Source organism: Vespa velutina, chromosome 1 (genome assembly GCF_912470025.1).
Source record: "Vespa velutina chromosome 1, iVesVel2.1, whole genome shotgun sequence".
Taxonomy (NCBI): Eukaryota; Metazoa; Arthropoda; class Insecta; order Hymenoptera; family Vespidae; genus Vespa; species Vespa velutina.
The window spans coordinates 13,116,719-13,127,830 of NC_062188.1; the positions used below are offsets into that span (position 1 = coordinate 13,116,719).

General features: G+C 28.9%; 3 protein-coding genes across 8 annotated transcripts in view; 1 reads left to right on the forward strand and 2 right to left on the reverse strand.

The window, feature by feature from the left end:
- The window catches only part of LOC124957811 (host cell factor 2-like), a 38,630-nt gene extending 37,506 nt beyond the window's left edge, over positions 1-1,124 (reverse strand). The window contains exon 1 of the mRNA XM_047515288.1: positions 1,000-1,124. The gene's annotated coding sequence lies outside the window, so the exon portion shown is untranslated. The remainder of the gene's footprint in view (positions 1-999) is intronic.
- On the forward strand, positions 174-3,119 carry LOC124957858 (acetyl-coenzyme A transporter 1). 4 transcript variants are annotated; one of them, XM_047515327.1, is made up of 10 exons: positions 305-310; positions 619-626; positions 734-932; positions 1,035-1,324; positions 1,397-1,551; positions 1,627-1,820; positions 1,899-2,083; positions 2,180-2,297; positions 2,369-2,584; positions 2,669-3,119. In XM_047515327.1, the coding sequence occupies exons 3-10, from the start codon at positions 759-761 to the stop codon at positions 2,846-2,848; spliced, it is 1,512 nt and encodes a 503-aa protein (XP_047371283.1). In that variant the 5' UTR covers positions 305-310; positions 619-626; positions 734-758; the 3' UTR covers positions 2,849-3,119. The 4 variants fall into 4 exon arrangements, with proteins under 4 accessions (XP_047371266.1, XP_047371275.1, XP_047371283.1 ...); XM_047515319.1 differs by having other exon boundaries at positions 179-310; positions 619-932; XM_047515310.1 differs by having other exon boundaries at positions 174-932.
- A 713-nt stretch (positions 3,120-3,832) lies between these two features.
- LOC124949592 (cationic amino acid transporter 4) lies at positions 3,833-10,932 on the reverse strand. Of its 3 annotated transcripts, none has more exons than XR_007101110.1 (10): positions 10,771-10,932; positions 10,328-10,478; positions 9,794-10,042; positions 9,379-9,714; positions 8,988-9,234; positions 8,385-8,784; positions 8,058-8,283; positions 7,811-7,972; positions 5,503-7,726; positions 3,833-4,171 (listed from the first exon to the last, which is right to left on the reverse strand). XR_007101110.1 is itself a non-coding variant. In XM_047494927.1 (10 exons), exons 2-9 carry the CDS (start codon positions 10,467-10,469, stop codon positions 7,551-7,553), a joined length of 1,938 nt encoding a protein of 645 aa, XP_047350883.1. In that variant the 5' UTR covers positions 10,470-10,478; positions 10,771-10,932; the 3' UTR covers positions 3,833-4,171; positions 7,514-7,550. The 3 variants fall into 3 exon arrangements, 2 of the variants coding, with proteins under 2 accessions (XP_047350883.1, XP_047350872.1); XM_047494927.1 differs by having other exon boundaries at positions 7,514-7,726; XM_047494916.1 differs by lacking the exon at positions 3,833-4,171 and having other exon boundaries at positions 4,247-7,726.
- Positions 10,933-11,112: the final 180 nt, after the last annotated feature.

Consider the following 11,112-nt stretch of genomic DNA (forward strand, 5'->3'; position numbering starts at 1 on the left):
TAACAATAAGCTGAAATTTCAAGGATTAATTAATGAATTTTAATTGGTTGACTTAATTGTAATGTATTGTACGTAAGAATTTGATTGGTTTAAAATGTTACGATCCATTTGTCATGCTTAATGCGTATAAACCTTGTTAGAATACATAATACACGTGATACAAGATAAAAAAAACAAAATATAACTGACGTGTCCTACCATACAAATAACGTGGCAATCGGTTACTGTCAGTAGTTGCGAAAGTTTCGTTCAAATATCGAGTACTTGAATGTATCGTATTAGAATATTTACTCTTATCTATTTTGACAAGGTATACAATTATTATAATTAAATTCTATTTATAGAGAAAAATTTTCGATCTGTCAGTGACTTGAACACGTCATTTAAGGTTATATATGCAATGAACATTGCGTTAGGTATACAATGCATAATTTATTTATTTTCAAATCAGAAATAAAGTAATTCCTGTTATAAGCATAATATGTGGTCATCGTGTGAAGTAATAGCTTTCATGAAGATATACGAGAATGAAAGTGTATACCGATATGATACATGAAATTTGGTTTAACCTATCAAACGGTGGTAAATCAATTTTGAAAGTTGCAGTCTGACTTTTAGGTTGCCACGTAAGTCTACAGGAAATATTAGTGTTTTCAATAACACGTTAAAAATTTTCTCCTTTTTGTTGTGATATTTCGATACATTAAATTTCTACGATGGGAACAAATTTAAGAAGGAAAATTGAAAAAAACGATGCTATGGAAGAAGGTGTCGCAGAACACAATCACATTCATGACAAAGCTGATATACGTGGAGATGAAAAAAATATAGCCATTCTTTTTTTCCTATATCTGTTACAAGGAATACCTCTGGGTTTATGTGGCTCTATTCCTATGTTATTGCAAAATCGAGGTGTATCCTATCGGCAACAGGTAATTCATTATATAGTTTAAAATTATTAACATATGTTACTTAATAAGATAATGTATTGTGATTTACCTGTTCCAAATACAGATGGTTCCTTTTGATTTTAGGCGGAATTCAGTTTTGTACAATGGCCATTTTCGTTAAAACTATTTTGGGCACCAATAGTAGATTCTGTGTTTTATCAAAAGTTTGGACGCCGAAAAACATGGCTGATACCTACCCAATATTTGATGGGTATGTTTATGCTAGTACTATCTGGACATGTTGATCATTGGCTGGGTAAAGAACATGAAAAGCCAAATATTGAAATGCTGACTGCATTATTTTTTGCTTTGAATGTACTTGCTGCTACTCAGGATATTGTAGTAGATGGTTGGGCTCTTACGATGCTTAAAAGGTAATATATTATTTATTAATCTTTCTCTTTTATCTATTGTCATTTTTATTTTTTAAATTATGTATTTTATAGATGTAATGTAGCATATGCATCGACATGCAATAGTGTTGGTCAAACTGCAGGTTACTTTATAGGCTACGTTCTTTTTATGGCATTGGAGTCTGCTGAATTTTGTAATGGATATTTAAGATCAGTTCCATCAAATGAAGGAATTTTAACTTTACCTGGTAAAATGAAACGCAATTCCATGAATATTTAAAAAATTCCATTATACATTTTATTTCATACATACTGTCTTTTAGGATTTTTATATTTCTGGGGTTGGATATTTATTATTACCACGACATTCATTGCTCTCTTGAAAGGTGAAAATAAAGAAAAAGTTGGTAAAGATGAAGAGTTGAATACGAATATTAGACATGCATATAAATTACTTTGGGATATTGTTAAATTACCTTCAATAAAAACAACAATTTTATTTTTGTTGACAGCAAAGGTTTGAATTGTCTAATATTAAAAGTAAATAATACAAAAAAAGAAAACAATATGTGTGTTATATAATTATCTTTTCCAGATTGGTTTTTCCGCTTGTGATGCTGTAACAGGTTTAAAATTAGTAGAAGCTGGTATCCCTAAAGAAAAGTTTGCATTAATGGCAGTACCTATGACACCGCTACAAATATTTCTACCATTAGCTATTTCTAAATATACTGTTGGTCCAAGACCTATGGATATATATATGAAAGCAATGCCTTACAGGTTATAATTAAGTTAATTATAAAATATTAACCATTTTGTATATTAGACACTTAAAAAAGATATTTTTTTTTATTACAAGCATTCTTTTTCTTGCAGGCTTGCTTTTGGACTAATTGCAGCATGTTTGGTATGGATCACACCGTATATCATAAATAATGGACAAGTTCCAATGTATTATTTTATTATATTGATTGTTCTTTATCTTATACATCAGGTAATAATTATTTCTTGAAACATATTAAATCTTAATTATCAAATTTAATAATGTTATTTCTTATATTTTAGATATCTGCAAGTTGCATGTTCGTAGCATCTATGGCATTTTTTGCAAAAGTCAGTGATCCTGCTGTTGGAGGTACTTACATGACATTATTAAATACGTTATCTAATCTTGGTGCAAACTGGCCTGCAACAGCAGCTCTTTGGTTTGTCGATCCTTTAACACTTAGACAATGTAGTACAGATGCTTCCAATGATTGTAGTACACTTGCGGAAAAACAGGTATTTTTAATTTCTATTTTTCTAATTTTTTGATAACGTTACTATTATCAAATATGTATAAATAAAACATTAAATTTTTTACAGTTATGCACAAGTACTAATGGTGGTACTTGCATTATGCAGCTTGATGGATATTATATAGAAAGTTTACTTTGTTTAATAATAGGATTCTCTTGGCTCAGATGGGGTAAACGAAAAGTAAACTTTTTACAAGCTAGACCAATATCAGCTTGGAAAATCAATTTAACTCGACAAAATAGATAACACAATGTATCAGTGTTAAAATTCATTAATGCTGTACCTGTAATTATTAGAAAATAATATAATGACTTAATGCGTATATATCTACCACACGTGGTATATGTGCATTCGTTACGTACTGCACATTCATGAAGTGTTCCAACTGTATTAACTGGTAATTGAATGTAAGAAACTTTTCATTAATTTATTCGACAGTTAAATACATTATTGTGTATACTTATATAAATTTATTATATATTTTTACATCAATAAAATAAAACCATATGGCACAATATGAGTGAGGTGATTTGATATTATGAGAGATAAATAAAACATTCCCCTCACAATTTATAGTACAAGTGGTTTATGTTGAATTGTCAACATTCATTTAATAGATCAATGTTGTGAGATCTATAATATAAAAGTCTTCACTTTTGTTATAGTAATTATGCACTGGAAATAAATAGTGTAATAATCATTAATATTTAACTTTTTTGTATAAAAGTTCCTTACATTGTCATTTTATTAAAGCTTGTCTTATATATTATAAAAATTTTTAAGGAATATTTACTAACCTATGCACCTTGTTTAATAGAGATATTAATTTATATTAATAATTAAAAATTTATGATTTATACTTACATAAATTTCTTCTATTTCTATAACTTATAATAAATATTATAAATATAAGAAGCATATTAAAGTAATACAAATTTCCTTTGTAAGATATTATCTATAAAGTTCTAGTTGTATGTTTATTTATTTCTTTTGTTAACTTATAAAAAATATATATAAATCTATGAAACACACTGATGTTCTTCCAAAAAATTACTAAATATTCTAACGAAATTAATCAAGATTACTTACCAAGAATTAGAAATATTTCTCTGTAAATTTATTACAAATTATAATGATAATTTTGAACTGTATTATAATCTACACATATAAGAATATTAATAAATAAAAGTAAGAATGTGGGTTAAAATAAAATTAAAGAAACGAATATACTTCAATCATTACAATTATTTCATAATACGTCCTACTTTTTATTATTGTTATTATTATTTATAATCATTTCAAAAAGCATCAAATGAAATTCAAATAGTATAAGATACGAGTGCTAGAAAAATATTACTTGTGATATAATTTGTAAACAAACAACTTGGTAATTAGTTATTTTAATATATTTCAATTCTAACCACAGCATCCAGGTTTTGGAACAGATGTAAGTAAATCGGAATCAATCGTTGCTCTTTTCTTTGGTAACATCTTCGAAGGATGATGATCGTCACTTTTAATAGCAGAAATTATCATCGATGGTGATTTGGTATTAGTTTCAGGTCGATGCTAAAATTAAAAAATAAATAAAATAAACTTATACAACGTTATTAATGAATATATTATCCGTAATTGAAATATTGATAATTGAGAAAAATATGTATATTTTAAATTAAATGTAATGTGTTTACATATGTATATATATATCATTACGTAATGCAATATTTTTTCTTTCAAACAAGGAATTTCAGATGAAAGTACATGATCGCCATCATGCTGGATGTTTCGAGCAAAGACAATACTAAAGATCATCATAAAGAAAGCCAATCGTAGAAACATTTCATCAAATTTAAAAAAACAACGAAATAAATTCAAAAAATGATTTTTGTTTTAGTGACAACTACTTTGTTGATCGAACACATGAATGAACACTATCGATCAAATACGATCCTCTATATATAAAAAGACGGCTAACTATGATAACGTTAATAAATCATTTTTTTAACGTTGTATATTACCATATTTCTTTTATATTTAGTAAATTGTTTAGAAAAGAAGTTTTGAATTGTTCGAATGCCATGACTTTTATCGTTATTCTGTTATTCAACATGACTTGTTTGAATGCAATAATTATTCTAAATGTTTGAATTTCTACTTATATTACTTAAAACATGAATGTTTGATTAATAGACTTTTAAACATTTTTTATAGTATACTTAAATCATAAATGAATACCAATAATATAAATGTGATTAATAGTTCGTTTAATTTCACAGGCATGGTTTCTCTAATTATCTCAATTAAGAGAGAGAGTATTAAAATTTTCAATTAATATAAGTGGATAATATAATTTATAAATAATTAATATTCTACTACATCTATATTTGTAATAAATTTAGAGACAATAATGTCGATACATATTTGTAGTTATACACACATACAGTTAACAAAGATGTCCAAAATGTCCTTGCAAGATGTTCAGCAATAATAGGTAATTATCATCGTGAAAAATATTGCAATAATTTGATTTTGACCAGAATAATTAAATCGCTTGTACTTACATAACATAACTTAAATAGAGTAATATTTTGTATCTTCTAAATATTTACTGAATATAACATATTAAGTAAATTCAACGAGAAAAAAATAAAAATAAGATATATATATATATATATATAGCAAAGATTTGTTTGAAATATTTTTAATTTTTAAATATAGTAGAAATATTGCACAAAGAATTTGAAAATCATAGAACAGCAAGTAGGGAGTTATATTGTTGGAGTTATCTTACATCTAACATCATATTGTATATATCGATTTGTACAGTAATCAGATTATATTATTTTTGTATACTTTCTATAATAATCTATAATAACATGTCGTTATAAACACATACTCACATCTTATTAAACTTTTAATTTCGATTAACTATTTCGATAAGTTTATGTCTCTGCTATACTACCATCTAAGCGAAAGATACAAGTGTTACATAACTCTATGGCACTTCGATGGTAGTACATAATTAATTATAACCATATCCACGTATAATGTTGATTCAATATATTCGTTATAACAGATGATCTGTTTTACATCTACAAAGCAGAAAACCATGTAGACAGTATAATATATGTATATATATATATGTGTGTGTATCTAAAGATAGATATACACGATTAATGAATTTATTATAAATTAACTTTTGCAGTAGAATAAATAATATAAATAATTAAATAAATAACATTGGTGAACAAAATTGTCTTTGCAACAGAAAGCATTTGTTATTAATTATTTCAAGGAAACTGTATACAATAAAAAAGCAATAAATATAATCATTCTCTTATTGGTTGACGTAGGAAGGAGAGGTGCTTTATTTAATTTTTTTTTCTTGTAGGAAATAAGCAAACTTAAGTTTTGATTGAAGTTTGTACTGTAACATTATATCTAGAGATTTGTTTCTTTTTACAAAAAGACATATTTACAAAAAAATATTACTTTCATTGTCCCACGAGACGGAGAGTATTTGTTCATTTTGTCTAATCCTCTCCCTTTTGCAAACGCCCATGAAAATAGCAAATTGCTCGGTTAAATCCAATTATAATCTTAATCTTAATAATCGTCGTATTACGGACGAAATCTATTGTCATTTTTTTAAATACATAAATCTTATTTTTATAAATAGTCTACTCGTTCCCAAGGCACCATTTCTCAGCCCTTAGATGCAAACGTAAAAGTATATCGAAGACAGATATTTATTATTCATTTCGCTGTTATATCATTGTCTTCGATTTTTCATCTTGACCTACCTATGTACGCTTATGTAGGGAAAATATTCAAATGAAAATTGTTATCGGGACGTTTGCATCTAAGCGTCAACTCGATAACATGACATCATCTTCCACAGTGCCAATTGAAATCTATCATTGTATCATCAAAACAATATTTCTCATTTTTAATCATTTTTATATAAAACAAACCAAAAGGAGGATATTTCCAAACAAAAATCTTATTAATAATCCTCGTAACCACTTTGCAATCATTTACATATATATATATATATATATATATATATATATATATATATATATATATATATATATATAATAGATATATAATAGATATATAATATTTGTAATATATTTTCTTAAAAATAGAACTACAGTAAATCAGCGTTATTACAAGCATATTTTGTACCGTTTAACAAACTTGTGCGTAACTAAACATAAAGAAGACTAATTGTTTTAATGTATATACTCCCTCGTAATCTCATCTTTTATCTAATTAATGTTCTAACACTTTATATATATATATATATATATATATATATATATATATAGTGTATATTTTGAAAGATTCGCTGCAAGCTCGTCAGGATAAGTATTAGCAAAAATTACCAGTCTTACAGATTTGAAAGTCTCATCGAAGCTGATCTATACGAATTGGTACGAGGAGATCTTAAAACATAGTTTCATTAAATACATTACTTAAAGCACCATTATTTACAACCGTATACGGATACTAGTCAATTCTAAAAAAGCACAATCCTTATCGAAAGAAAATTAAATTCATCATATTCAATGTATTGAAAATCTTTTTCCTAGTTTCTCGAATCACAAAGACTATTTTTTTCTTTGCATTTAAAAATGTCAAGTTCTTTGATCGTTAGTTTTAAACTTTCTATGAAAAAATAATCATTCATATGATTATATATAACGTCTATGATCAAATAACTTCTTTCTTGTAAAAGACTTGGAAACCTTTCTAAAGTAGTTTACTTTTTTTTTATATCTTCTTTGTTATTACCTTTTTATCTTTGCTCTCTCTCTCTCTCTCTCTCTCTCTCTCTTTCTCTCTTTCTCTCTTTCTCTTTCTTTCTCTTTTTCTTTTCCACATTGTTACTACACTTATACTTACTGTCTACTTTTTAAACCTTTTGCTTGTAATACTAGTTTTAATGTTCGTTCTCGTCAAGAATAGGTACTTTGTCAACTTTTTGATTAACGCGTAACATTGCACCCCATTTAGCACCTCTTACTGCTTCCGAACTAGCCATTAAAACTGAATATGAATTTGGACTAACTGCTTCCTTACTATAGTGAATACCATATAAAAAGTAAATGAGCATTCCTAGAAATATAAAAATGATAAAATATAGGAAAAATGTATATATTAAAAATGTAAAAAATGTCGGAAAAAACTTTATCAACTTACCTACTATCATCCAGACGAAAAATCGTAACCAAGTTAATAAAGATAAATGAAACATCAAACCAACATTAAAAAGAATACTTAAAGCTGGAATCAAAGGTACCATCGGTACTTGAAATTTACCACTTGGTGGATTTTGTCGATGTGCACCAATCACTAACAAAGCTGTAAACACAATATCAAAATATTAAATTTGATATAATTTATTTCTGCAATAAATGCATCATTCTAGAGAATTATAACTTATTACTGATTATAAGAATGATCACGTTCATCAAGACAAAGTAATTGTTCCATGTAGATTTAAAAGATGATTGGAACAATAGTATCAGAAGCGGGCAAAGTGAAGCACTGGCTGTTGTATAAATTGTTACAGTAATAGCCACAGCTGTTCCAGGCTCACAATTGCCTAAGAAATTGGCTAACCAACTATATCGTGGTTTTAATTTTCCAACACCTTCGCTGGAATCCAGAAGCTGTGAAAATATCATATGTTTTGAAATCAAACGAAAAAAGAGAAATTTTATATATTTATTTATATATATGTATATTTATGTATATATGTATGTGTATATACCTCGGCATCAGCCGATGCAATGCTGTTGCAATCACTATTAAAATCTGCACCCTCTGTAGGTGGTGAAGCTAGACTGCTCGGTGTACCAGCAGTAGAAGCAGCAGGTGTATTTTTTTCAGGACGATATCTGAGTACTATGACACTAGCCGACACGATGGTATACGCCAAGAAAGTACCAATAGACATGAACTCAACCAAATGTTGTAAATCGAAAAGAAGAGCAATCAACGCACTAAAAATTCCACTAATCATCAAATTGAGAACTGGTACTTGAGTACGATTGCTTATATAACCGAGAAAACCAAAAAGGAGACCATCATTTGCCATGGCATACATCGTTCTTGGTAAGGAAAAGAGCGAACCGAAGAGAGTCGTTGTCATTCCGCAAAGTGCACCGATACTGTAAGGAATACAATTTTTAAAATGATTCTGACATTTTTTATTTAATAATTATTGGATTAGTCGATAAATAATATTGAAATTTTTAGTAAAAAAGATATTGAATATACTGTTTATTTATTCTTATTATAAAATACTGCAAATTTTTACATTACTTATTGGCCAACTCAATATTTATTTGATGTTAATATTTATTTGACTCACCTAATCACATATTTAGCCCATGGTATACCTCTCGATGCGAAAGCTTCAGGAAGTGCTGCAGTAGGGTTGATGTTCCAGTAAGGTACAATCAATGTAAGAACACCACCAACCATCACATATCCAATAGTGACAATAGCCATTGAAAGAATCGTTGCTAACGGAATACTTCGTCCTGGGTCAAGTGCCTCTTCTCCGGATGTTGCAATCGAGTCGAAGCCAACGAAAGCGTAAAAGCACGTTGCTGCGCCTAAATGAGACGATCGAAATAGGAAAAATAAGAAAGTAATAAAACATAGAGAGAAGATTTTCGATTCGAAATATGTAGCTTGAAACTATTTTCAGTTATGACTTCATTATCGCATTAAATTTTCTTAAAATAGCGACGACTCACCGGCAAGTACGCCACTGAAACCATATGGAAAAATTCCACCGTTTTCTTTGCTCCAATTCGAGATGTCTGCGTAATAAATTCCCAAAACGATCGTCAGTATCATGACAGCTAAATTAACCAAAGTCAAGAGAGAATTAACGGCTGCTGAACATTTCACTCCCAATGTTAGGAGCATTGCATAAACAAGACATAAACCGCATGCCAAGAAATCCGGCATGGTACCAAGTGGTTCTCCCATTGTATAACCACCCATTAAACGATGAGTATAATTACTAATCGCTCCTCCTGCCAAGGAATCGACGTAACCACTCCAAGCTCTTGCCACGGATGCAGCACCTGATTTAAATTGATACATAATATTTTTTATAAGAACTGAAATGATAACAAAGTTACACAATAAAATTACCAGACGTACCAATCATATGCTCCAATATTATGTTCCAACCGATAACGAAGGCCCAAAATTCACCGATAGAAACATAAGTATAAACGTAAGCACTGCCAGCTTTAGGTACCCTCGCACCAAACTCGGCATAACACAGAGCAGCTAACAATGAAGCTATACCGGCTAGAAGAAAGCTGAAAACTACACCTGGTCCAGCTAAATCATGAGCCACCGTTCCTGTTAGAACATAGATTCCAGCACCGACCATATGCCCGACACCTGATAACATATAAGAAATATGAATAATTTCTTTATTTCTTTAACATAAACATGGAAAATTCTACCGAGTATGTGACGATGTAATTTACATTTTTACTAATTTATATTAGCTTAAAAAAAGCTTATATTTTATCATTTGATGTATTTTTTAATCATATGGATAGATAATCGCATTAATCGTTCTTTCTCATAGAACAGATTTAATGCAAACTATGTAAATTATTTATTGTAAACAAAATAATTAATTTTTAGAACAATGTTCTTTACATGAAACGTTATACTCACCAAGCAAAGTAATGTCGAAAGTAGAGAGACATCTTTTCATCGGTGTTTCTAATAAATCACCCCGCAATTTTTTCGTACGATTAAGTTTCGTATATAGTCCGGACATGACGTGCCCCAGGATCATCCGCCGCACTGACGGCATGTTAGAAATCTATAAAAATAGTAAGGTAAATGAAACATTCATTTTTCTTAACATATGTTTTCTAATCATTTGATTGTTAAGAAAACTTCGTGAAAATTTGCAAAAATGTTATATGCATTAATAATTTAAAGGAATGAATCTTTATAAGCTACCATTGAAAAATATGAACATAAGTCAGTTGAGGAGAAACACAAATATTATAAAATAAATAATTGTTGATATCAAAAATTCAAAAATGGAATGTCAAAAAGTAATAATGACATAGAAAATGTGTTAGAAAATAGAAAATGATTTTACTTACTTTCCTTGTAGAAATTTCCCTTATTTCAAAGAAAAATTTCCAAGAGCGTCACGACCGGCAATACTACGATGAACAAATTCGTCAGTGACGAAGAAGCGTATGAGGACGTCGTATGGCGCCTCTGCTAACACGCAGACTCGTTTGTTCGATCGATTCAGCTGGAATAGGACTATTTACGTCATTCTACGCTTCGAATATGAATGGGGAAGATCCTTTCGCTTAGATGTCATACGTATTTGTGTGCTATCAAAAACTATATCGAAGTATCGAAACATCGTCCATAATATAATTTATTATTGACCATTTCTTTAAAAATCTAATGATGATAGACAGCAGAAGGAA

Coding starts and splice junctions, on each gene's coding strand:
- LOC124957858 (XM_047515310.1), top strand. CDS start 717: ATGGGAACAAATTTAAGAAGGAAAATTGAAAAAAACGATGCTATGGAA. Junction 2,084..2,179: donor ATGAAAGCAATGCCTTACAG/GTTATAATTAAG, acceptor TTTTTCTTGCAG/GCTTGCTTTTGGACTAATTG. Junction 2,298..2,368: donor TTCTTTATCTTATACATCAG/GTAATAATTATT, acceptor CTTATATTTTAG/ATATCTGCAAGTTGCATGTT.
- LOC124949592 (XM_047494927.1), bottom strand. CDS start 10,469: ATGCCGTCAGTGCGGCGGATGATCCTGGGGCACGTCATGTCCGGACTA. Junction 9,235..9,378: donor TTTCAGTGGCGTACTTGCCG/GTGAGTCGTCGC, acceptor CGTCTCATTTAG/GCGCAGCAACGTGCTTTTAC. Junction 8,284..8,384: donor TTGCATCGGCTGATGCCGAG/GTATATACACAT, acceptor ATATTTTCACAG/CTTCTGGATTCCAGCGAAGG.